The sequence below is a fragment of the Gobius niger genome, assembly GCF_951799975.1.
Source record: "Gobius niger genome assembly, chromosome: 1".
NCBI lineage: Eukaryota > Metazoa > Chordata > Actinopteri > Gobiiformes > Gobiidae > Gobius > Gobius niger.
This window is the reverse complement of record NC_136852.1, coordinates 72,299,363-72,327,063: the sequence shown is the minus strand read 5'-3', so window position 1 is coordinate 72,327,063 and position 27,701 is coordinate 72,299,363. Positions and strand designations below refer to the sequence as shown.

The window sequence follows — 27,701 nt, the reverse complement described above, 5'->3', positions numbered from 1 at the left end:
GAGTTGATTGATCTGGCATTTTAAATATTTCAGAAACATTTACACAAACAAATGTTCAAATATGGGTTTTGCAGTTGAAGAATATTTAGAAACGAAAAGTGTTTCTTTACACAAACTGCTAAATACTGTTGTAGTGAAAGTTGCAGCAGTGTTTACTTTATATATAAAAAAACTTCAGTCCACATTATTGAAAAACAGCATCCGCACCTAAATGTTTCGTAAAGTACAATAATTTTTACAGTATCTGCCCCGTGTTCTTTGGCAGCTGTGTGAGTTTTACACACCAGCCGAGACGTCCGTGACGATAATAGTAATGCATTGGTTTTATACAGGGCTTTCTGGACACTCAAAGATACTTTACATTATTCATTCACTCCATACTACTATTGTAGCCACAGCTGCCCTGCGGTAGACTGACGACAGTGTTGCCTGTCCAGCCAGACGCTCCTCCTGCTCGCATATATATTGTATTTAATTAAAGTGCATCAACATAAACAAAATTGCAAACCCTTTCTCTAACTGAAAAGTCACTGAGCAACAACCTCTTAACTCCCACCTGAACCGAGCACATTTTCTCCAGCTTTACCCCAGTCCAAAAGCTTCTGGAAAAAAGGTGTGAAAATAGCAACAAAACTGAGACGAAAACAAGGATGGAAATGTGAAAAAAGTGAGAAAAAATTGACGAAAAAGGAAAAAAAAAAAAAAAGAGACACAAATGGACAAAAAATTGACAAAAAAGTGAGAAAAATTTGACAAAAAATGCGAATAATTTGACGAAAAAGTAACAAAAAAGTGCCAAAAAATGGACAAAAAAAAATTTGAAAAATTTGACGAAAAAATGTGAAAAATTGGAATAAAAATTGACCAAAAAAATGACAAAAAAATGACAAAAATGGATAAAAATTTGACAAAAAAATGTGAATAAGTTGACGAAAAAGTGACCAAAAAATTGGCCAAAAAAAAAATCGAAGAATTTGACAAAAATGAAAAAAAAATCTGAAGATGTGAGGAAAAAGATCAATTTAGTTTTGTAGGTCTTAGCTTTCAAATGAGGCGTTACACTGGCCTACAGGATTTGGGTAAAGCTGCACTGGAGAAAATGGTCTCGGTTCAGGCAGGAGTTAAGAGGTTAAAAAGCAGCTGCTTGAATAATTGATAAAGCCTGTTCACATGACAGAAGGGCCATGGCTGCCGCGGGTCATGTGACCTGCCGCCGCTCGCGCTCAGAGGAGCTTGTTAGATTAGCCTCAGTTCACTGTCGGAGCCGCAGCTGCTGAATTAGCACACGTCCTCTGGCATCATAAAGCCTGCATTCATAAACAAATGCCTTTCACTCCCCGGCAGGTCTGAACACATCACCTGCCTGGCCTCGGTAACTCGTGCAGCCCATAGGCACCGGAGCTCCCCTGCTCTCAGCCAGGCACCCACGGGGAGAGCTTCACACCCCAGAGAGAAACACTAAATAAATCATCTCCTTTGCTAAATCTATTATCAGCTTTTGACATTTAGAATAAACAGCTTCAGCCACTTTTGTTACACAATGACTCACAACCAGGAGGCACTGATTTATGTTACAACAAATCACCTGGATGATTACACACCATCATCATCATCATCATCATCATGAAGAGTTCAGGGGAAAGCACAAATATAACACTGGCGTCACATAACCCAGAAAACTACAGCTATATATCTGTGTATCTGTGTATCTGTGTATCTGTGTATCTATATATCTATATATCTATATATCTATATAACTATATATCTATATATCTATATATCTGAATATCTGAATATCTGTATATCTATATATCTGTATATCTCAATATCTGTATATCTGTATATCTGTATATCTATATATCTATATATCTATATATCTATATATCTGAATATCTGAATATCTGTATATCTATATATCTGTATATCTCAATATCTGTATATCTGTATATCTGTATATCTATATATCTATATATATATATATCTATATATCTGAATATCTGAATATCTGAATATCTGAATATCTGAATATCTGTATATCTATATATCTGTATATCTCAATATCTGTATATCTGTATATCTGTATATCTCAACATCTCAATATCTGTATATCTGTATATCTGTATATCTCAATATCTCAATATCTGTATATCTCAATATCTGTATATCTCAATATCTCAATATCTCAATATCTGTATATCTGTATATCTGAATATCTCAATATCTGAATATCTCAATATCTGTATATCTATGTATCTCAATATCTGTATATCTGTATATCTCAATATCTCAATATCTCAATATCTGTATATCTGTATATCTGTGTATCTCAATATCTGTATATCTGTATATCTCAATATCTCAATATCTCAATATCTGTATATCTGTATATCTGTGTATCTCAATATCTGTATATCTCAATATCTCAATATCTCAATATCTGTATATCTGTATATCTCAATATCTCAATATCTGTATATCTGTATATCTGTGTATCTCAATATCTGTATATCTGTATATCTCAATATCTCAATATCTCAATATCTGTATATCTGTATATCTGTGTATCTCAATATCTGTATATCTCAATATCTGTATATCTGTATATCTCAATATCTCAATATCTCAATATCTGTATATCTGTATATCTGTATATCTCAATATCTCAATATCTGTATATCTGTATATCTATGTATCTCAATATCTGTATATCTCAATATCTCAATATCTGTATATCTCAATATCTCAATATCTGTATATCTATGTATCTCAATATCTGTATATCTATGTATCTCAATATCTGTATATCTATATATCTCAATATCTGTATATCTGTATATCTGAATATCTCAATATCTCAATATCTGAATATCTCAATATCTGTATATCTGTGTATCTCAATATCTGTATATCTATGTATCTCAATATCTGTATATCTGTATATCTGTATATCTGTATATCTCAATATCTCAATATCTCAATATCTCAATATCTGTATATAACTGTATATAACTGTATATAACTGTATATATCTGTATATATCTGTATATCTATATATCTGTATATCTGTATATCTGTATATCTGTATATCTGTATATGTGTGTATCTGTGTGTATATCTGTATATATCTATATATCTATATATCTGTATATCTGCATATCTGTATATCTGTATATGTGTGTATCTGTGTATATATCTGTAAATATCTGTATATATCTGTATATCTGTATATCTGTATATCTATATATCTGTATATATCTATATATCTGCATATCTATCAGACACAAGCAGTTTGCTGGTAAAGCCTCAGTCTATGACCTTCTACATGTTTAACCCGTGTGAAGGTCAGACTTATGCCGGTACAGATCAGTGTTTGACATGTTTTCTCTAATAGAGCGTTAGGTTTGCAAACAGATGATCTTTGTTCTAAAGGCTGGTCCCAGAGCGTTCCTCCTCAGGCATTTTCAACGGAGGAGTCAGCGACGGCCACCAAACATTCAGCTGTTTCACCATCACGCAGGAGGAATCATGGAAAATGTATCTGTTAAACGATGACGATGATGGAATTAAACAGTTCACCTTTCTACTGCGCTCACTAAAGTTAGCCGTCATTGTCAGAACGGTCCTGCTCTGGTGGAAACACAGAACAAGTCTTTGCCGCAGCAGAGCATCACCAAAAACACGACCGCACTTCAGTCAGTCAGTCCGTCCACCTCACAGAGTCGCCTCATGAAGCACCAACCTCTGACAATCTAGAACTAACACGAGCCGCGCCGCCAGATGCTAACGATGTAGCCACAGATGTATCATCATGGAGGAAACCGGATGCTCGATTGTGCCACTGCCCACGAGCATCTGCTGTTTCTGCAGACACTTTCAAGCATGTTGTGCAAATGTAGGAAGACTAGCTGCCATTAAACGGGCAGCTAATGGGGATCCTAGTACAACAACAACAACTGGCCTGTTGTGCTTTTGAATATGCATTTTTCAGACTGAGTCACAACTGCCTCCAAAAGTACAAAGGAAGTATAAAAGTGACGAAGCGATGTTAACTGTGACTCGTCTTAGTTTTTCTGAGGGACCTTGTGAAGCTCCAGCGCTAACCAATCTTAAAGGAATAGGCCACCGTTTTTACATACTGAGATATGTTCTTACCTTAGCTTTGACGAGTTCTTTAGGACCTGTCTGATCTTCCCCCGTGCCTTCAGTCACGTAAACACAGTGCAGACGGCGTTAGCATTTAGCCTCTCCCTCTCTCCACTATAGCTCCAAAACAGGTCAAGATAGAAGCTACCAAGCTCTTCCACGTTTTCCCTATTTAAATATGGTTACGTGAAGTGTTCCACTACAAGGTATAATTACACAAAATTAAACAATGTGGATTTTCTAAGCGGATAAAAGGTGGAACTATATTGTAAGGCGTAATAATACCAGGAGTAGTTCGAAATCCGCGCAGTAATCTTCACTTTACTGTGCGGATGCCAAACTACTCTTGGTATTATTACGCCTTATTCCTATTCCTATTCCTTTAAGGCCTGTTGATTCTTTTCAGAGCTCTGCAAACACCAAAGCATCTCTAACACCTAGATTCACAGAGTTCCTGGATCAACCAATCATGCAGTCCACCTCACGACTGCCAGGATGTGTCGCTGGAGCAAAATGGTAGCGTTCCATTTGCACTCGGAGATCGGAACTTGGAGCCGTTTTTCCTGAGTTTCTGAGTTTCAGTTGTCGGAAATGTTAAAGGAACAGGCCACCGCTTTTCCATACTGAGATATGTTCTTACCTGAGCTTAGACGGGTTGATGTGTACCTGTCTGGTCTTTGTGCGTGCGCTCAGTCACGCAAAGACCAGACAGGTACACATCAACTCGTCTAAGCTCAGGTAAGAACATATCTCAGTATGGAAAAGCGGTGGCCTGTTCCTTTAAAGACAGTCTAACATATACAAATAATCAAAGCTACGAAGCTGATAAAAAATCAAAAACAAAAAAATATAATTGAGGAATTTCAAAAACCCAATCAGTGTGGTTGTATTTATAATGTTACAAATAATTTAGAGAGCGTAGTTGGTGGACGTTAGCAATATTAGCATCGCAAAGCAAACAGTAAATTTCATAACCGGCTTAACTCCTTCGCATGAGCTCAGTGACAGACAGCGAGAGGCCAGCAGAAGACAACTAAAGAGCTAAGAACACAAGGGGCTGTGCAATGTGGGTGGGTGGATGGATGGATGGATGGATGGATGGATGGATGGATGGACGGACGGACGGACGGACGGACGGACGGACGGATGGATGGATGGGTTTGGATGGATGGATGGATGGATGGGTTTGGATGGATGGATGGATGGATGGGTTTGGATGGATGGATGGATGGATGGATGGATGGATGGATGGATGGATGGATGGATGGATGGATGGATGGATGGATGGATGGATGGATGGATGGATGGATGGATGGATGGATGGATGGATGGATGGATGGATGGATGGATGGATGGATGGATGGATTTGGATGGTTGGATGGGTTTGGATGGATGGATGGATGGATGGATGGATGGATGGATGGATGGATGGATGGATGGATGGATGGATGGATGGATGGATGGATGGATGGGTTTGGATGGATGGATGGATGGGTTTGGATGGATGGATGGATGGATGGATGGATGGGTTTGGATGGATGGATGGATGGATGGATGGATGGATGGATGGGTTTGGATGGATGGATGGATGGATGGATGGATGGATGGATGGATGGATGGATGGATGGGTTTGGATGGATGGATGGATGGATGGATGGATGGATGGGTTTGGATGGATGGATGGGTTTGGATGGATGGATGGGTTTGGATGGATGGATGGATGGGTGTGGATGCATGGATGCATGGATGGATGGATGGATGGATGGATGGATGGATGGATGGATGGGTTTGGATGGATGGATGGGTTTGGATGGATGGATGGGTTTGGATGGATGGATGGATGGGTGTGGATGCATGGATGCATGGATGGATGGGTTTGGATGGATGGATGGATGGATGGGTTTGGATGGTTGGATGGGTTTGGATGGATGGATGGATGGGTTTGGATGGATGGATGGATTTCGGGGGACCTTCCAGTTGAAATGACCCACTCGGACGACCTCCGAGTACAAATGGAAAGCCCCACAAACCGGCCCTAGTGCTGGACATGAAAACACTCTGACCGTCTCCCTTTAATAACCCGACCGGCCTCTCCTGAGCACCTGTCAGAGCCGCCATCCCTCAACTAACACCCGCCTTCCCTCCTCTGGCGGCTCATCTAAATGAACAATTTTCGCCGTGTTTTCCCAGCCTCTGTCGGTCGCTTCACGTCTGGGACTTGTCAGCTGATGTAGACTCAATTTAGGCCAGTGTCTGCGTCTGAGAAGGGGGCTTCACGGTTAAGAGGATTAGTCAGAACTCCCCAATGAGGAGCTCTCTCCACTCCACTCCACGCCAAGTCTTTCTCAGCCATCTATCTCCCTCAGATTTTTTCCTCTCATTTCCCTGTCTGTTCCATCTTTGCGAACATATTGTCCCTTTGTAGCATTCCCCACTCACCCATCCCCCCCCCCCACTAACTCGTCTCATTCCTCGCAGAAGACTGACAGATCGACCCGGAGACGTGCTTCCAGACTTTAGCAATGCTCAAATCCTCATCCATCATTTTAATAAACTCCAGGACGGGCGCGCCGGCGGTTTATGGAGCCGTGTCAAAGTTCATATTGGGAAACCAGACCGCGCCGTTATCGCTCCCATGAGAGCGGCTCGGAGCTGACCCCGCAACCAGGAAGTGAAGCAAAACTCTTGTCTGTGAGGTGTCAAAGTCCAACGAGCTCCACATATTGAAATGGTAATGAGGGCGGCGGTGGGGTTGGGGGCAGGGGAATTCCTCTGGGGGGCTGGGGTACTCCGCACATTAGTTCCCGTCAAAGAGAAGGGGATAAACGAGGCCATTAGAGCCGCTCTCTGGGGAGTGTAGTGGGTGGGCGGGCAGAACCAGGCCGGACAGAGGGGGTCCCAATAGCTGTTGACAAAGCTACCCCACAACAACCTGTCAGAATACCCCCCCACCCCCCCCCCCCACCGGTCCTCACAACACAGGGGCAAGTGTGTGCGCAGATCCAGGCGAGGGCGAGTGTGTGGGGTCTGACGTCACTGCCGCTCGTCATCATGGAAGTCACGGAATATTTTCTTTAAAAAGCGACAATTACACAAAGTACAAGACTTTTGTAAGTGTCTGAAGTGGGTCAGACAGAACTCCTTGAGAAGGGGGAGGAGCTTCTGTTTGCAAACACGTTGTTTTTTTTCTCGATACTAGACTGATTAAGTGTTTTATGCAGTGTGAAAATACCAGTTCTATTTTGACTTGGAACATATGGGCCCGGGATAAAGACCTTCTTCTTTCAATTTCTTACAGACAAGAACCAAGCACTGTTCAACCCAAACCTCCACTGACATTGCTATGGTCACAAGGTCTCATTTCAGATTATAGGACACTATGGTTTAGGTTTAGTTTAACCACTTAACTCCCACCTGAACCGAACACATTTTCTCCAGCTTTAGCACCAATCCAAAAGCTTCTGGGAAAAAAAGGTGTGAAAATAGCGACAAAACTGAGACGGAAACAAGGATGAAAATGTGAAAAAAGTGAGAAAAAATTGACGAAAAAGTGCCAAAAAATTCGCAAAAAATGACCAAAAAAATGGACGAAAAAGTGAGAAAAAATTGACGAAAAAGTGCCAAAAAATTCGCAAAAAATGAACAAAAAAAGTGACGGAAAATTTGCAAAAAATGTACAAAAAAACAACAAAAATGGACAAAAATTTGACAAAAAAATGAGAAAAATTTGACGAAAAATTTAGAAAAAAATGGACGAAAAAGTGACAAAAAAGTCACGAAAATTTGACAAAAATGAGATGACTGCCCAACAAAAAAAAGTGATGAAAAAAAATCTGATGATGTGAGGAAAAAGATCAATTTAGTTTTGTAGGTCTTAGCTTTCAAATGAGGTGTTACAGTTAAAGATTAGTAAGAGGTGTAAGGTCAAACCGGATGTGCGTCAGCGTCCGCCATGATAAGAAGCCTCCGAATTGGTCTGTCAGTTAGGAAGGAGTTAGGGGAAGGAGCCTCGATGCTAACTATCATAGCCACTTTAGCATAGGGACCTCTGGTGCTAACTAACCAGTGATCAGGAGCGATGTGCCGTCCCATAAGCCACTGCACCCTCCAGTAGTTCATGCGCAATCAAAAATACGGAATAAAATTCTGCACCAGCCACAGTGTTTTTTTTTCATTTAGTAGAAACTTAAGCCACATGGATCATTTGCTACTGTAGCTTTATGAATGAGCTGTTGAGATAAAATAAGGCTAAAGGGAAATGTGATCTGGATCTTTCTTTTTTTTTTTCTCCTTAAACTTCTTTATTTGGACACTATGCAGTCTGCCAATAACCTTAAAGAAGAAGAACAGCTGTTGGTGATGTCACTTCCCCTTCCCCTGGGTAAGGACGGTCGAATTGGGAAAATGCTGCTGAAGCAAAAGCTCACTAACTGCATAGAGATCTAACAGTCGACCCCATGAAAGGTTAAGGGTCAGGAGCTCGGGTTAGGACATAGAGGTTATACGTTTGTGAAGTGGTGACGTCACAGCTCCACTTCCTGGTTCGCAGATGTGCGAGAAACTACTGAAAACTCTTTAATACCACAATCTATATTTGTGAAACTCCACAGAGAGTTACTGAACAGACTTATTTATCAGAACCATGAGCCAAACATGCTGAACCTGCTGCTATAAAAGTAATATTTACCAAAATCGCTACATCCGGGTTAGTGGAGATAAATGCTAACGGTGCAGCAGCTACGCTACCCCCGGCAGTGTTAATTTTAATTTTAAAATGTTTTATTTTAGTTTTAGTTTTAGTCTTTTGACTAAAATGTAATTTAATTTTAGCCGAGATTTAGTCAAAAAAAACTGTCAATTTAGTGGACTTTGCATTGATAATATTCATTATAATCATATTTAATCTTGTTCCTCTGCTTCATGGAGCTGCTCCACATGAACAAAGCTCAGAGCTGATCCTTTGGCAGAGGATTTACATGATCTGAGGCTCTTTCAGACGGTCAACAGAAGTTTGGATGATTTTAGTCTCTCCTTTTCATTTTTATTTAGTCTTATTTTAGTCGACTAAAATATCTGGACATTTTAGTCTTAGTTTTAGTCTCATGAGAAACTTTTAATTTAGTTTTAGTCTAATTTTAGTCAGAAAAAATATCACTTTGACTAAAATTAAGACTAAATATTTTAGTCGACGAAATTAACACTGAACCCCGGAAGTAGTGACTTTAGTAAATATTACTTTTTTAGCAGTAGGTGCAGCATTTTTGGCTAATGGGCCTGAGAAATAAGAAGGTTCAGTAACTCTCTGCTGAGTTTCCGAAATATTGATGGTTGTTTTTAAGACTTTTTTATGTTTTATGCGGCGTATTTTGTAAACAATGAAGTTACATGGTTTCACGATACATCGACAAATGTTTACGATCGATGTGAATTTTGCAACAGAAACTTAAAGGAACAGGCCACCGTTTTTCCGTACTGAGATATGTTCTTACCTGAGCTTAGACGAGTTGATGCGTACCTGTCTGGTCTTTGTGTGTTCCGCCCAAAGATGTTGTTAGAATTCCTATTCCTATACACATGAACTCGTCTAAGCTCAGGTAAGAACATATATCTCAGTATGGAAAAGCGGTGGCCCGTTCCTTTAACATCTGTGCAGGTACATCCTTAAAGGTATGTATGGGTGGTCAGCGCGGCACCTTTATTTTCCATCACGGTGGCTCTTATGACGCTCCAGGATAAACTGCTTGGTAGGATTTCACTTCTCAACAGAAAACCTTTTTTTTATTTATTTTTTAACGTTTATTACAAACTCTCATGGAGACATCGAATAAAAAACAGGCAAGGCAAGTAAAATAAAGTAAAAAAAAAAAAAAAAAAAGGCGTTGTTCCCATATGTTACAGGTTCAAAGACATTTCAGCAGCATTACAAATTTCTTCCTCAGTTTGGTTGGATCTTTTCAGAAAATTCAAGGAGGATAAAAACATACAAAATTCATTTTTAAAACAACTAACATTTGGCAGTTGCTTTTTCCATTTATTTTTGTGAATGTGGTATTTACCAATAATGATGATAAGGTTAATTAAAAGTGAAATGTCCCTTGTCAGTTTGGAGTTATAGATAAGAATATCTTCAATTGTAAATTGTTCAAGATCATTAATTTTATTATTTAACCAGCTATGGACATCCTGCCAGAACTTTCCACTCACTGGGCAAGAGAAGAATAGATGTTCTGTTTGTTCTGGATTTTCATGACAAAAATCACAAGGGTCGACTTCAAAACCAAATCTACCCCTTAATGTCTCCGCAGATGGATAATAATTATTAAGAATTTTAAATTGCATTTCTTTTACTTTGGGTGTGATTGGCCATTTTATAAATGCCCAATGATTTTCTGAGATTGTTGGATTTTGTAATATTTTAAGTTTTATCTTCCTATCATAATCATGATAGATATGTTCTTTGAAAGCTTTATTTAGATATTTGTTGTCACATTTTTTGTCTGTAATGCTTAATTCACCTATTTTTAAATTTGGAAGTTTGATTTGGACATTAGAAAAAAATATTATGTTTTTTATCAGCTGTTTCAAAGCCACTGGTATAGATTTACAAATTTTCCTATATTCTTTGAGAGAACCTTGAAAATTAAATTTGTTTTTTAATTCTTGTATCTGTAGAAATTCACCGTTTATATCCAAAATGTCATGTACGAAGATAATGCCTTGGTCTCAACAGAAAACCTACAGAATTGATCCTGGAGAATTGGAGAAAAGGCACAAACACTCATACGGCCACTGGGTCACTCACTACAAATATCTTCTTCTCTTTTTCACATAAAAAGTTGCATCGTGCACCTTTAAGTTAATTCAGTTCCTGCCGTTAAACGTGGTCTGTGAGAATGGATTCTTAGCAAAGTTCCAGACACTCCTGCTAGTCAACACAAATATATTAAAGATTCTGTGAAAGATTGTGCTCAGCTTCCTTTAGTTTGGCCATTTTGGTGATTTTTATAGTTTCACTTCCTTACTGGGTCGACAGGAAGTGACAAAGATGACGGCGCTTTAGCTTTATCGATGTCACTTCCTGTCATTAACCTAAAACTTCTAATGAAATAACTTTTCTGCCCAACATGTCCAATTTAAATGTGCTGCTTCACTGAAATAAAATGATAATCGAATCCTGTGACTTCCTGTTTCGACCCAGCACGCCAAAATAAAAGCACAGCTCGTCTCATTGATTAGTTCAGCAGATGCAACATTACAAGAATATAATTAAATACACACATTATAAGTGTTTTGTCTGAGAAAGCTGAACTAATGAATAAGACGGTGCTTTTATTTTGGCGTGCTGGATCGAAACAGGAAGTCACTTATTGGGCGGGGTTGTTATGATTTGAAGTTTTGAGTCGATTATCATTTTATTTCAGTGAAGCAGCAAATGTAATGTTGGGCAGAAAGGTTATTTTATTAGAATGTTTAGGTTAATGACAGGAAGTGACATAGATAAAGACAAAGCGCCTCCATCTTTGTCACTTCCTGTCGACCCAATAAGGAAGTGAAAGTTTTGTGTGACAATATATCGATTTCCCGATGTATCGCGATATTTTACGGGACGGTACCGATACTTTTTATTACGATATCGATGCTTTTGATGACATCATGCATATTAATGAGGCAGAAGTCAATAGATACAGACGGCATCTCGTCATAGAAGGGGGCGTGGCTTCGCCGAGGGGGAAAATGGAATCTTTAGAGAAACACAATTTTCACTCTTTTTAGCCATTTTCTGGTGGAATATCAACTTATTTATCACATAAATAAAGTCAAGTGTAAATCGGGCCCATATGGATATTTTCTCACAGCAGATTGTTCAGTAGAAGTGAAAAAACGGCAGTTGTAGCTAGCGCTAGCTAACCGTTAGCATTAGCCCGATGCTAACATGTAGCATCAAGTTAGCATTCTCCGTTATTCATGTATTTATGGGCTGTTGAACCACTTTGCTCCTCCCCATGTCTTTGTATCATTATTTAGTAGAAACTATGTTCATACTTCAGCATTTGTTACAGTAGTTTTTGAATAATTAGAGAAAATTTACATTTTTTCAAAATTGTTTTCCCCCTTAACTGTTTTCAAAAATGACCATATATGGGCGATTCCAGAGATGCCGTCTGAATCTATTGCTGGGTTGCAGGTTCTAGAATATGATGATGTCATCGGGCCCAGCGGGGGGCAGGAGCCAGTTTTTCCTATTAACAGCATTACACTTTCACAAGTCGTAGCTCAAAAGAAAATGTATGAATTAGAAAAATGATCATTAATATCAATCACTGGGTCCATGATCTCTCTGTACAAGACCAAAAATTTCCTCAAAAACAAAATAATTTTTCCTCCATACAATAGCATTGGCCTTTAGAACGCTGTGATGTCACCTGCAACCCAGCAATAGAGGAGCAATAGATACAGACGGCATCTCTGGAATCGCCCATATATGGTCATGCTTAAAAACAGTTAAGGGGGAAAACAATTTGGAGAAAAGTCTAAACTTTCTTTAATTATTCAAAAACGACTTTAACGAATGCTGAAATATGAATATAGTTTATACTAAATAATGATACAAAGACATGGGGAGGAGCAAAGTGGTTCAACAGCCCATAAATACATGAATAACGGAGTATGCTAACATGATGCTACAGGTTAGCATCGGGCTAATGCTAGCGGTTAGCTAGCGCTGCTACAACTGGCGTTTTTTCACTTCTACTGAACAATCTGCTGTGAGAAAATATCCATATGACCTGATTTACACTGGACTTTACGTATATGTGATAAATAAGTTGATTTTCCACCCGAAAATGGCTAAAAAGAGGGAAAATTATCTTTCTCTTAAGATTCTATTTTCCCCCTCGGTGAAGCCACGCCCCCTTCTATGACGAGATGCCGTCTGTATCTATGATCTGCAGTATGTTAAAATTAAAGGTTAAACGTAGCATGTTTTTTTAATCATGATGTATCGTAGATTATTTTTGTGCAATATATCGATTATCGCAGTATCAGCGTATCGTGAGAAAATCGTCATCTATGTATCGTATCGTGAGGTACCCAGAGGTTCCCACCCCCAGAGTCAATTATGCAACAGATGTTTTCCGTCTAAATAAGTGATATTTTCAAAAGCATTAAAACCTGTCATAAGCACTACTACTATTTGTTTATTTACGTTTTTTAAATCATCATTGCGCATCACACGGGCTGCGACTGTGACTCTCGTGTATTCGCCGCCATCATTAGCCTTTTATTGTCCGCGCTGGTTTCCCGCCCGCACAGGCGGCCTCTCATGTGGTCGGCCTTTAGACTGAAAGTCCAGACTCGGTGCCCTTGTTGTGGCTTCACTTTGATGTGAGCGCCACCACATGCAAGGCCCGGACAAAAGATAAAAATCAATGAATTTACAACTCCTTACGGGACGGGAGCTCATAAAGGGGGCAGGTGTGGCTTTTGAACGCTCATATTTGACTTTAATTCCAGACACGACCGGCTCTGACGGGCTTTAGGAACCGGCAAAAACAAAAACCGAGTCAAGGCCGTGGACGTGTGAAGGTATAGATGCACATTTTAATTAAAAAACCAACAGTGTCGGGGAGACCAGGGCTATTTGTCACCTGGGGTCATTCATCACATTGTCAAAGGTTAAAGCTTTGATTTAACCTCTTACCACCCGCCAAAAGCAAATCCATTCTCTCCTCTTCGCCATTGTCGTCACTTTTTATTTCCCTTATGCGTTTTTGTCACTTTTTTTATTACTTTTTTGCTGCTCTTCTGTCATTTTTTCTGCTGGATTTTTGTCACTTTTTTGCTGGATTTTTGTCTTTTTTCTGCTGGATTTTTGTCTTTTTTTGCTGGATTTTTGTTATTTTTTCTGCTGGATTTTTGTCACTTTTTTGCTGGATTTTTGTCTTTTTTCTGCTGGATTTTAGACATTTTTTCTGCTGGATTTTTGTCTTTTTTCTGCTGGATTTTTGTCACTTTTTTGCTGGATTTTTGTCACTTTTTTGCTGGATTTTTTTTGCTGGATTTTTGTCACTTTTTTGCTGGATTTTTGTCTTTTTTTCTGCTGGATTTTTGCCACTTTTTTGGCTCTTTTTTGGTGGATTTTTGTCTTTTTTTGCTGGATTTTTGTTACTTTTTTATAGCCAGAGGACTAGAGGGCGCTGTACACTGGTACCGATGTATAACATGTGTACTGGTATTCCTCTTCTCTTCTAATAATAATTTTCTCATTTGGACGGAACACACGAGGACAGAACACATGTGAATTGTTGTTACGTCTTGTTATGGGTTAGGGTAGGCAACCCAGGGGTAGGCAACGTCAGGCCCAGGGGCCAGATCCGGCCCTCCAGCATAGAAGATTTGGCCCACAAGATGATTCTGAGAAATAACTTTACACAAATCAGAAACATCAGGCCTGTTCATCTCAAAACCCCCACCTGAACCGAGCACAGTTTCTCCAGTTTGGCTTTAAAGCAGTACTAAGTAGCTCTTCCCCCTAGAGGCCATAAGCGCAACTGCAGGTGTCGTAGCAAGTTACGATTTTTGTCTTGGAGAGTAAATACTACGCTGACAGGAAAGGTGAAGGGAGAGAGGGATATTGTACGTCCAATTATACAATGGAAATATCTTTTTTTCACTCAAACTTGGCTGTAAATACTGTTTAAAGTGACGCTAGCCCGCAGTTAGCTTTGCCCGTTAGCCTGTTAGCTTCTTCTTCGTGATTCCATTAGTGTGGGGAGATGAAAGACCCTCCAATCATCCCATAAACTCTTGTATTACCCCCACAAGGACTATGGGAAGGATTTATTAAAGGAATAGGCCACCGTTTTTACATACTGTGATATGTTCTTACCTCACTTTAGACGTGTTAATATATCCCCGTCTGGTCTTTGTCCGTGCGCTCTGTCAGGCAAACGGAGCACATACGCAGCCTCTCCCACATGTCACATAGCTCCGAAAAAGCTCACGATAGAAGTTACCAAGCTCTTCCACGTGTTCCCTATTTAAATAAAGTTATGTGAAGTGTTTTCATGCGAAGTATATTTACACAGAAATGTAACATGTCGATTTTATAAGCAGATAAAAAGGGGGGCTATATTGTGAGGCGTAATGATACGAGGAGTAAAATGTCCGCGCAGTAACTCCTAAAGGTTATTGACGGAAGTGAGCGGGGGAAGTCTTTAGGAGTTACTGCGCGGACGTTTTGCTCCTCGTATCATTACGCCTCACAATATAGTCCCCCTTTTTATTTGCTTATAAAATCGACATGTTACATTTCTGTGTAAATATACTTCGCATGAAAACACTTCACGTAACTTTATTTAAATAGGGAACACGTGGAAGAGCTTGGTAGCTTCTATCGTGAGCTTTTTTGGAGCTATGTGACATGTGGGAGAGGCTGCGTATGTGCTCCGTTTGCCTGGCAGAGCGCACGGACAAAGACCAGACGGGGATATATTAACACGTCTAAAGTGAGGTAAGAACATATCACAGTATGTAAAAACGGTGGCCTATTCCTTTAAGGTAAACACGTTACTTAGTACTGCTTTAACTCATATCTAAAAGCTTGAAAAACGTGCCAATATAGCAACGAAAGCAGGATTAAAAAACAAACACAAAAAAACACAAAAAAAGTGACAAAACGCAACAAGTAAGTGACAAAAAAAGCAACAAAGAGGCAACAAAAGAGCGACAAAAATGTGAAGCTTTCAGATGAGGCTGGCCTGGCCTATAGGCTGTACAAAGTCAACTGTAGATTTCCGTTAAGGCGGGGGCAAAGGTTAAAGCACTCAAAAATGTGAAACATACAGTCGATTTTTACATTTTACATACACCAAGCAAACAGTACCAAGCAGTACCAAGCAAACCTGCCGACCCCTGCCCTCACTTAGTGTCATAAACAGAAAACGTTAGCTTCAATTTGAGCCGTTTCAAAGCTAACATGCTAAAGCTGTTTGTTAGCAAGCTTACATTGTTGGTAAAATGGACACTCGGGGTTATTTGTTACAAAAACTGAGGGCTTATTTGCCTAATATGTTTTTATGTTCACTTTATCTCAACATTAGCTTTCATAGAGGCCGTATGTTTGGGTCGTTTAGTAAATTTGTACTTTTACACTTTAAAAAATATGACACATGTGGCTTTGCGACCGTTTTAAAATATATTGTGTGCTTTTATCTCAAAAAAACAAAAAAGTTACAAGGGGTTTATCAAATTTCAAGTTAAAATTAAAAAAGAAAAATCCATTAAAAACAATAGTGACAACCAACCCCACGCTTTGTGACAACTTGCCCCACATATGCGGCACATTGTCGATTTTGTTTGACGGTTGATAACTTAATCTATGATAGAAAACAAGTCAAAGGTTAAAGCTTTGATTTAACCTCTTACCACCCGCCAAAAGCAAATCCATTCTCTCCTCTTTGCCATTGTCGTCACTTTTTATTTCCCTTGTGCGTTTTTGTCACTTTTTTGCTGCTCTTCTGTCATTTTTTCTGCTGGATTTTTGTCTTTTTTTGCTGGATTTTTGTCACTTTTTTTTGCTGGATTTTTGTCACTTTTTTGCTGGATTTTTGTCACTTTTTTGCTGGATTTTTGTCACTTTTTTTGCTGGATTTTTATCACTTTTTTTGCTGGATTTTTGTCTTTTTTTGCTGGATTTTTGTCTTTTTTTGCTGGATTTTTGTCACTTTTTTTGCTGGATTTTTGTCTTTTTTTTGGTGGATTTTTGTCTTTTTTTGCTGGATTTTTGTCATTTTTTTAGCTGGATTTTTGTCTTTTTTTTGCTGGATTTTTGTCTTTTTTCAGCTGGATTTTTGTCACTTTTTTGCTGGATTTTTGTCACTTTTTTGCTGGATTTTTGTCTTTTTTTTGCTGGATTTTTGTCACTTTTTTGCTGGATTTTTGTCATTTTTTGCTGGATTTTTTTTTTGCTGGATTTTTGCCCCTTTTTTGTTGAGTTTTTGAAAATGTTCTCCCTGTTTTTGGTCACTTTTTACCTTTCTTTGTTGCGTTTCCATCCTCATTTTTTGCCTCTTGTTTCGAAAAAGCTTTTACACTTTTACACTTTTACACAAACACGTTCAGGTGGGAGTTAAGAGGTTAATAAAGCGGCTCTGGCTCGCGTGGGCTTTTCTGAACTCTCCAAAAAAAAAAGTGTGACAAATAGCCCCGGGTTCCCCCCCCATTAAAAGCTGCCCATTGGTATTTAAAGCGTGACACCTGTTGTGCCGGACTTCTCCTATTGATAACATCTGTGAGTGCTGACAGGTTCACGTGAGATTTAAGAGGGAAAAAAGACAAAGAGGAGTTTAAAGACCCCCCCCGAACGGTGCACGTAGAGTTCAACGACGCAAACTCTTACCTGTCCCATGTTCCTATAGCCGTACTTCTCCGCTATCCAGTCTGCCATGTCGTCCCCTCCGGCTATCCTGACAGCCCAATGGTTTGTGTAAATCCGGGCTTTGCATGGCGGGGAAACGAAGCCCAGACAAATAGCCAGGACGCACAGTAAGCTCCTTCTGCGAACCATCTTTCCCCGCTACTTTTGTTGGTTTTTTTTTGTTTTGTTTTGTTGTTTTTTTGGACGCCGACCCTTCTGCTCCTCCGCCGCCACAGGCAAACGCGCAAAACTTGTCCCAAAACAGATCGAGGGGCTACCATAGAAGAGCGTCCGACAAAAAGAGCCAGACCGAGCGGAAAGGGGGGACGAGTGGAGGAGCCCCGCGAGGAAAAAAAAGAAGAACCACGGGCGGTCTGTCGCGTCTCCGTCAAAAGCGCAGCCCTTCCACATGGGGAGCCTGAAGTTTGTGTCCTCTGGTTTCCCCCCCCCCCAGGACGCGGCGCTGTTTTTACGCGGCGTTCCGGTGCGTAATCGGAGTCGCCCGCGCTGTCGTCAAAGCCGCTTTTCCCCCCCCCGTGTTTTTTTTTTTTCTTTTTTTTCCTTTCCTCTTCTCCCCGTGGCCACACGTTCAGCGGGAGATGTGGAGACCAGCCTCTACTGGTGACTGGCGAAATGGCTCCGGCGGCGCCTCCACACACAAATAACTGGCTGACGCTCCGAGTGAGGGGAGACAACCGAAGGGAAGCCGCGGGTGCTTCCCCTCCGAGCTCCGCCGGGTCTTAGAGACGCCCGGGTTTGAGGACTCGGGAACGGCGCACAGGACAGGGACGCGGAAGGGGGTCAAACCGGGAGACGAAATTAACAGGAGGATCTTGGCTTTGTAGTGCCCGGATGATGAGCTGCAGATACAGAGGGAGGGGAAAGTATATGTATGTTCGTCAATTTTTTGTAATTTTTTTGGTCATTTTTTAATCAAATTTTTGTCCTTTTTTGGTCACATTTTTGTCATTTTTTCATCCATTTTTTATCAATTTTTTGTCATTTTTCTGTCACATTTTTTGTCATTTTTTGTCACATTTTTGTCACATTTTTTGTCACATTTTTGTCATTTTTTCATCCATTTTTTATCAATTTTTTGTCATTTTTCTGTCACATTTTTATCACATTTTTGTCACATTTTTATCACATTTTTTGTCATTTTTTGTCACATTTTTTGTCATTTTTTCGTCAAATTTTTATCACATTTTTGTCACATTTGTGTCATTTTTTCAACAATTTTTTCATCAAATTTTTATCGTTTTTTTTGACACATTTTGGTAATTTTTTTGTCACATTTTATCACATTTTTGTCATTTTTTCATCCATTTTTTATCAAATTTTTGTCATTTTTTTGTCACATTTTTAGTCACATTTTGTCACATTTTTGTCATTTTTTTGTCACATTTTTGTCATTTTTTTGTCACATTTTTGTCATTTTTTTGTCACATTTTTGTCATTTTTTGTCACATTTTTGTCATTTTTTCATCAATTTTTTAATCACATTTTTGTCATTTTTTTGTCACATTTTTAGTCACATTTTGTCACATTTTTGTCATTTTTTTGTCACATTTTTGTCACATTTTTGTCATTTTTTTGTCACATTTTTGTCATTTTTTCATCAATTTTTTATCAAATTTTTGTCATTTTTTTGTCACATTTTTATCACATTTTGTCACATTTTTGTCATTTTTTCATCAATTTTTTATCAATTTTTTGTCATTTTTTTGTCACATTTTTGTCATTTTTTGTCACATTTTTATCACATTTTTGTCACATTTTGTCATTTGTTTGTCAATTTTTTGTCAATTTCTTGTGACATTTTTGTGACATTTTTGCCACTTTTTCGATTCGATAGCCGCGGGTGCTTCCCCCTCCGAGCTCCGCCGGGTCTTAGAGACGCCCGGGTTTGAGGACTCGGGAACGGCGCACAGGACAGGGACGCGGAAGGGGGGTCAAACCGGGAGACGAAATTAACAGGAGGATCTTGGCTTTGTAGGGCCCGGATGATGAGCTGCAGATACAGAGGGAGGGGAAAGTATGTGTATGTTCGTCAATTTTTTGTAATTTTTTTGTCACATTTTTTAATCAAATTTTTGTCATTTTTTGGTCACATTTTTATCACATTTTTTGTCACATTTTGTCACATTTTGGTCATTTTTTTGTCACATTTTTGTCATTTTTTCATCCATTTTTTATTAAATTTTTGTCATATTTTTAGTCACATTTTGTCACATTTTTGTCATTTTTTATCAATTTTTTGTCATTTTTTTGTCAAATTTTTGTCATTTTTTTGTCACATTTTTATCACATTTTTGTCACATTTGTGTCACATTTGTGTCATTTTTTCATCAATTTTTTCATCAAATTTTTGTCGGTTTTTTTGACACATTTTTATCACATTTTTGTCGTTTTTTTTGTCACATTTTTATCACATTTTTGTCGTTTTTTTTGTCACATTTTTGTCATTTTCTCATCAATTTTTTTATCAAATTTTTGTCATTTTTTTGTCACATTTTTATCACATTTTGTCACATTTTGGTCATTTTTTTGTCACATTTTGATCACATTTTTGTCATTTTTTTGTCACATTTTTGTCATTTTTTGTCACATTTTTATCATATTTTTGTCATTTTTTGTCACATTTTGTCACATTTTGTCATTTGTTTGTCAATTTTTTGTCAATTTCTTGTGACATTTTTGTGACATTTTTGCCACTTTTTCGATTCGATAGCCGCGGGTGCTTCCCCTCCGAGCTCCGCCGGGTCTTAGAGACGCCCGGGTTTGAGGACTCGGGAACGGCGCACAGGACAGGGACGCGGAAGGGGGGTCAAACCGGGAGACGAAATTAACAGGAGGATCTTGGCTTTGTAGGGCCCGGATGATGAGCTGCAGATACAGAGGGAGGGGAAAGTATGTGTAAGTTCGTCAATTTTTTGTAATTTTTTTGGTCATTTTTTGTCACATTTTTGCAATTTTTTTTGTCACATTTTTTAATCAAATTTTTGTTATTTTTTGGTCACATTTTTATCACATTTTTTGTCACATTTTGTCACATTTTGTCACATTTTTGTCATTTTTTGTCACATTTTTGTCATTTTTTTGTCACATTTTTGTCACATTTTTGTCATTTTTGCATCAATTATTTAATCAAATTTTTGTTGTTTTTTTTGTCATATTTTTATCACATTTTTGTCGTTTTTTTGTCACATTTTTGTCATTTTTTCATCAATTTTTTATCACATTTTTGTCATTTTTTTGTCACATTTGGTCACATTTTTGTCATTTTTTTGTCACATTTTTGTCATTTTTTGGTCACATTTTTATCACATTTTTGTCACATTTTTGTCACATTTTTGTCATTTTTTCATCAATTTTTTCATCAAATTTTTGTCGGTTTTTTTGACACATTTTTGTCATTTTTTTGTCACATTTTTATCACATTTTTGTCATTTTTTTGGTCACATTTTTTAATCAAATTTTTGTCGTTTTTTTGTCACATTTTGTCAATTGTTCGTCAATTTTTTTGTCAATTTTTTGTCAATTTCTTGTGACATTTTTGCCACTTTTTCATCCATTTTTCGTCACTTTTTTGTCAATGTTTTCTCACTTTTTTGTCACATTTCCATCATTCTTTTCGTCTCAGTTTTGTTGCTATTTTCACAGCTTTTTTCCAGAAGCTTTTGGATTGGGGTAAAGCCAAACTGGAGAAAATGTGCTCGGTTCAGGTGGGAGTTAAGGGGTTAAATACACAGGAATGAGTAAACGGTGTCTTTTTATTGGAATAACATGTGACCATTCACAGGACAGCATGGAATGAGTGAGTACACCCACATTTCCTGAATATTTGCACTCCCTGAGTGTTTCTAAACAAGTCTCCATTGTGAGATCAATAAAGGTGAGGGGTGGATCCTGGGTCTCTCACGATTCGATACGCGATACATGGCTCATGACAGGGGGAGGCAAGTTTTCTTGGCGGAGGCCGATTTTCTTTATTGTAAACAGACCGAGGGCCGAAGCCGCTGATCATTAGCCCAAAGTAAAGCACAACACTGGAAAAATGACCATTTAAATGAGATCAATGACTTAAAATTGCTTGAATAAAAGTTCTTCTATGTTGAAGATACAAATTGAACAAGAATCAAACCCACTTGAAATTAGACAAATAATAGTTTTTCAGTTGAAATGACACAAAATTATCTGAATTAAGAGAAAAACTATTACTAGAGGTTTTATCTCGTCTAAGACCAGACCAAATCTACTCAAACCTTTGCTTTAATCTGTTCATTAAAGTAAATTTACATCATTTCTTCCTTACAACGATTATTCTTATATCTCTAATAATGTTAAAAATACTCTCTGATTTGTGTAATAATGTTTCTCAAAATCATCTCGAGGGCCAGAGGTTCTGTGCTGGAGGGCCAGATTTGGCCCCCGGGCCTGACGTTGCCTACCCCTGGCTTATGATAATGATTATCTCACGATACGCCGATACTACGATAATCGATATACTGCAGAAATACAACCTACGATACATCATGGTTTAAAACATGTTACTTTTAATCTTAATTTTAACAAACCACAAATTATTCATTGTTTACATTTATTTTCTTTTGCTTTGCACCACTTTTATAAATGATCCCGGACTTACAAACTGAAAATGTGCCATAGATCTGTCAGTGACTTCATTTACATTTAAATAAACAAGAAACCACAGTCCTGTTTATAAAGGAATGAATCAACCCCAAATTAATCTTTATAAGATGATACTTTATTGATCTCACAGATCAATAAAGTATCTTATAGAAATTATAATATTTATCATTATATATATAAAAACTATCATTAAAAGTAAATTATTTTTGTGACAGTGTTTGGTCCAAGTGCTTAAAACTGTAGTGCTGCCCCCTGCTGGTCTGACTGAATTCTCGATCATTATTGGCCTCTATTAAAACAGTGGAGCATTGCTGCATCATTAATATGCATGACGTCAGCAAAAGTATGATATCGGTATCATATATGAAAAAATATATATATATCATCCCTCAAAACATGGCGATATATCGGAAAATCGATGTATTGTCCCACTCCTAACAAAGGCTCTCGTATCTTATCTTAGATTTAAAGTGTTTGAATGCTTTTGAAAATGCCTAATTTAGAAGAAAAACATCAGACGCATAATTATCATTTTATTTCAGTGAAGCATCAACTTAATGAAGAAATGTTTTGCAGATAATATATTTTTACTAGACAGGAAGTGACAGATAAAGGTAACATTTAGATACAGACGGCTTGTCGTCATAGAAAAGCCTGGCCAGACTAAAATCACAAGTGATATTTAGCCCGGGGTCTGTGGTTTACGATCGTCCATAGTCGTTTATTGTGCTGAATGTCTCTCATGCGTCTGCACGAGGCCACAGCCGATCGTATCGTCGTATCCGATGACGTATGACGGACCCGCTGTAAACTGAGGAGCTAAACTATTTAGAACACGGCCTAAAGCTTGATCGAAAAATGGCGTCGCGTCGGCTGCTGTCGTGTCTGATCCGTAAATAAACTACAAGCTTCCATATGTCGAATAGCTCGTCCTCGTCTCGCCGTCCCTCCTCGTTCTGTGATTGGTTCCCAAATCCATGTGAAAATTTCGGTCATGGTCCCCAGGCTGAAATGATTCGCGCGCACACAGCAGCATGGCTTTAGGCAAAGCAAGGCAAGGCAACTTTATTTATACCGCGCATTTCGTACACAAGGCAACTCAACGCGCCTGTTAGCCGGGTTAGTCATAGAAGGGGCTCCATCGATTAACACAGAAAAAAAAAAACACAACTTCATCTGAATCTCCTGCTGAAAAAACAACAGATAAAATCCAAACAACTGTTTTATACCTAATTCGAACAATACAGCTCACCATTTTTCCAGGTAAAATGAAGATATTTTTATATTTAACATAAGCTTTCGTTGCATTTGGAAAACTTAATTTGATAAGTAATGCCAGAGAAGCATTACTAATGACGATCCAGAGTAAATGTAATATTTCTTTGTGTTTAAAAAGAACCTTGTGGTCGGCTCTACCCCAGGTTAAAATCATCTAAATCCATCAGAGTGAATAAGGCTAAAGTTCTTTTTTAATTTTTTTTTATTATTGATTTCATTTTAAAACAGCCAGAGGTGATACATGGCACGAGGCCTTTCAGCATAGCACATTGCTGTCGCACACCGAGCCAGACAAACTCACGGCAAACAATTCAACAGAAGAAGACAAGACAATAATAAGACGAACAAAACAAAACAAAAGATTAAGTAAATACAAACTGATAGCACAGACAATGACAAACAGAAGAGAGAGGCATTAAGTAGTTTTAAGAATATAGATAACAATGAGTAACTAAGGATGTTTCACATAGAGTGAGTGTACCTTGGGCACAAATAGAGGGGGTGAGCCTAACCTGAGTGCTTCTAGGGCAGAACTCCAACCCATACGACATATGAGCTGCTGCACAGATTATGTAAAAAGTTCGTTATGTATATTTAGTATTTTGATCGAGTTCTTATTCCAACCTTTGTTTTTTTGCTGGATTTTTGTCACTTTTTTGCTGGATTTTTGTCTCTTTTTTGCTGGATTTTTGTCTTTTTTCTGCTGGATTTTTGTCTATTTTTTGCTGGATTTTTGTCACTTTTTTGCTGGATTTTTGTCACTTTTTTGCTGGATTTTTGTCACTTTTTTGCTGGTTTTTTGTCACTTTTTTGCTGGATTTTTGTCAATTTTTTCCTGGATTTTGTCTCTTTTTTTGCTGGATTTTTGTCACTTTTTTGCTGGATTTTTGTCTCTTTTTTTGCTGGATTTTTGTCTTTTTTCTGCTGGATTTTTGTCTTTTTTCTGCTGGATTTTTTGTCTTTTTTTTTGCTGGATTTTTGTCATTTTTTGCTGAATTTTTTTTTGCTGGATTTTTGCCCCTTTTTTTGTTGAGTTTTTGAAAATTTTCGCCCTTTTTTTGGGTCACTTTTTACCTTTCTTTGTTGCGTTTCCATCCTCATTTTTTGCCTCTTGTTTCGAAGAGATAGCACAGACAATGACAAACAGAAGAGAGAGGCATTAAGTAGTTTTAAGAATATAGATAACAATAAGTAACTAAGGATGTGTCCCATAGAGTGAGTGTACCTTGGGCACAAATAGAGGGGGTGAGCCTAACCTGAGTGCTTCTAGGGCAGAACTCCAACCCATACGACACATGAGCTGCTGCACATATTATGTAAAAAGTTCGTTATATATATTTAGTATTTTGATCGAGTTCTTATTCCAACCTTTGTTTAGAGATCTTATATACATTTCAATTTCATTTAGGAATATTCTAAGGAGGGGATAACTACAGTTTTCACTAAATTTTACTTTATGAATATGGAATTTACCTAAGACAATAAATAAGTTCACCATAAAGTGGCTAAGGCTAAAGTTCCGTTGGGCCAGGAAGTAGAGTGACGACATCATCACTTAACAAACTCTTGACTCGGCATGTTTGGCACCGCAACAGTCGAAAATTGTTGACAAACCATGTCACTTCCTGTCGGTGTCCAAGAAGGAAGTGAAACTACAAACATCAGAAAAACGGCCACAGCGAAGAAAGCTGAGCACAATCTTTAATATGTTCTGGCTGATGTGTCATGTGCACTTGAACATCTGGGTGGCCCTCCTTTATCCAGACGTTTTAGACGCTCACGACGATCAGGATGAATCTGGGATCTTTCCTCTTTACTTTATCTTTCTGAATCCAGTCTGAAGTGGATCTGATTTGAGATTTGCCTCGTTCTCTTGTTGCAGCTCCAACAGATGGTCTCAAGCTTTTCTGCTAAATATCTTGATAAACTTGTTAATTTTTTTTTTTCTATTGGTGAAGCAGATTGTCCAGGCCCTGAGGAGGTAAAGCCCCAACACCAGGAATGTCCTGCTCCAGACTTCACCGTGAGGAGAGGGTTTTCCTCAGCCCACAGATGCTCCTCATGCCTTATCCTTATCCTGTGAATGTTTACACGTTATGGCCAATAAATATATGATCATTGTTTGGGTGGTATTAGTTAAAGCAGACACTGTTACTCATTCCTTTGATTTAATTAGAGATTAAACCACATTTTAGGACCAATTCATGCATAAATGTGAGAAATTCCAAAGGGTTCACATACTTATTCCTCCCACTGAACAATGTAGCGTGAGTGTTGTTGTCCAGTAACTACAACAGTGATTAAATGACTCTTTTCAAGCACAATCATGTCAAATTAACGACCTTTCTCCAACACCAATCGGTTCTGGCCCTTCAAGCCGACTATTAATAATCAAAAATAACCATCTCTGGAATTGCCCATATATGGTCATGTTTGAAAACAGTTAAGGGGGAAAAACAATGTAAATTTTCTCTAATTATTCTAAAACTACTGTAACAAACTCTGAAATATGAATATAGTTTTCTACTAAATAAAGATACAAAGACATGGGGAGGAGCAAAGTGGTTCAACAGCCCATAAATACATGAATAACGGAGAATGCTAACTTGATGCTACATGTTAGCATCGGGCTAATGCTAACTGTTAGCTAGCGCTAGCTACAACTGCCGTTTTTTTCGCTTCTACTGAACAATCTACTGTGAGAAAATATCCATATGGGCCCGATTTACACTTGACTTTATTTGTGTGATAAATAAGTTGATATTCCACCAGAAAATGGCTAAAAAAGAGTGAAAATTGTGTTTCTCTAAAGATTCTATTTTCCCCCTCGGCGAGGCCACGCCCCCTTCTATGACGAGTTGCCGTCTGTATCTATCTCGTCATAGAAGGGGGCGTGGCCTCGCAGAGGGGGAAAATAGAATCTTTAGAGAAACACAATTTTCACTCTTTTTTAGCCATTTTCTGGTGGAATATCAACTTATTTATCACACAAATAAAGTCAAGTGTAAATCGGGCCCATATGGATATTTTCTCAGTAGATTGTTCAGTAGAAGTAGTCATAGCAAGCGCTAGCTAGCAATAGCATTAGCACAATGCCAACCTGTAGCATCATGTTAGCATTCTCCGTTTTTTATGTATTTATGGGCTGTTGAACCACTTTGCTCCTCTCCATGTCTTTGTATCTTTATTTAATAGAAACTATATTCACAATTCTGCATTTGTTGAAGTAGTTTTTGAATAATTAGACAAAGTTTAGATTTTTTCAAAATTGTTTCCCCCTTAAATGTTTTCAAACATGGTAAATGGTAAATGGTCTCAACTTATATAGCGCTTTTCCACCTACATTAGGCACTCAAAGCGCTTTACAGCAAGGATCCACTCACTCATTCATACACCAATGTACGCAGACACTGGGGGCAATGTGGGTGAAGTGTCTTGCCCAAGGACACAACGACAGTGTGCACTTTCAGGAGGTGGGATTCGAACCCCCGACCTTCCGATCATGAGACGACCCACTCTACCATCTGCGCCACTGTCGCAACATGACCATATATGGGCGATTCCAGAGATGCCGTCTGTATGTGAACGCCGCCTATTATACCAACCAAAAGTTATGAGTACATGAGCTCGGCTAATAAAGGCCTACATATTATTACACATGTTCTTATGATTTATCACACAGATTATGGAAGTGTTTCAGACGGACATGGCACAGTTTTCCCGTGAGCTGCGGCTGGTGGTGTTTTTCTCAGTCAACAAGCGGAAGTTTTGCACTTAGAGAGTCTCCGCCCCTCGCGACCTAAAGCGTTCTGCTGAATGCAGGCCCTGTGGTTCTCCTGCTGGTATTGACTCAGACATACCGATGTAAAGTTGGGTAAACTCTCACATAATCCTCATTTTACCTCCTTTTAACTCAGAAATCAGATACACTTTTTACTACAGCACGTGGCCTCGGCGAATATAAACTATACTGCACTGACTGAGGAATGTCACGCTCATAATTAGACCATAGAAATGTAAATCCTGAGGAGGAGGCGCTGACCTGCTGTCAATAACATCCACATGGACCTGATTTACAATAAATAATAAACAAATGTGGCCAAAACACTGCAAAAAGGCAACAAAACATGACAAAAATAGGACAAAAAAGCAACTCAAATGTGATACAAATGTGGCAAAAAAAAACACAAATAAAAAAATGTGGCAAAAA

The 27,701-nt window shown here is 38.4% G+C and overlaps 1 protein-coding gene across 2 annotated transcripts in view; it reads right to left on the bottom strand.

Annotated features, from left to right (window-relative positions):
* pcsk5b (proprotein convertase subtilisin/kexin type 5b) overlaps nt 1-17,734 on the bottom strand; it is a 104,940-nt gene extending 87,206 nt beyond the window's left edge. For both annotated transcript variants that reach the window (XM_079552085.1, XM_079552086.1), the window contains exon 1: nt 17,543-17,734. In XM_079552085.1, the coding sequence (XP_079408211.1) occupies nt 17,543-17,710 (168 nt within the window). In that variant the 5' untranslated portion in view covers nt 17,711-17,734. The remainder of the gene's footprint in view (nt 1-17,542) is intronic.
* Nucleotides 17,735-27,701: the final 9,967 nt, after the last annotated feature.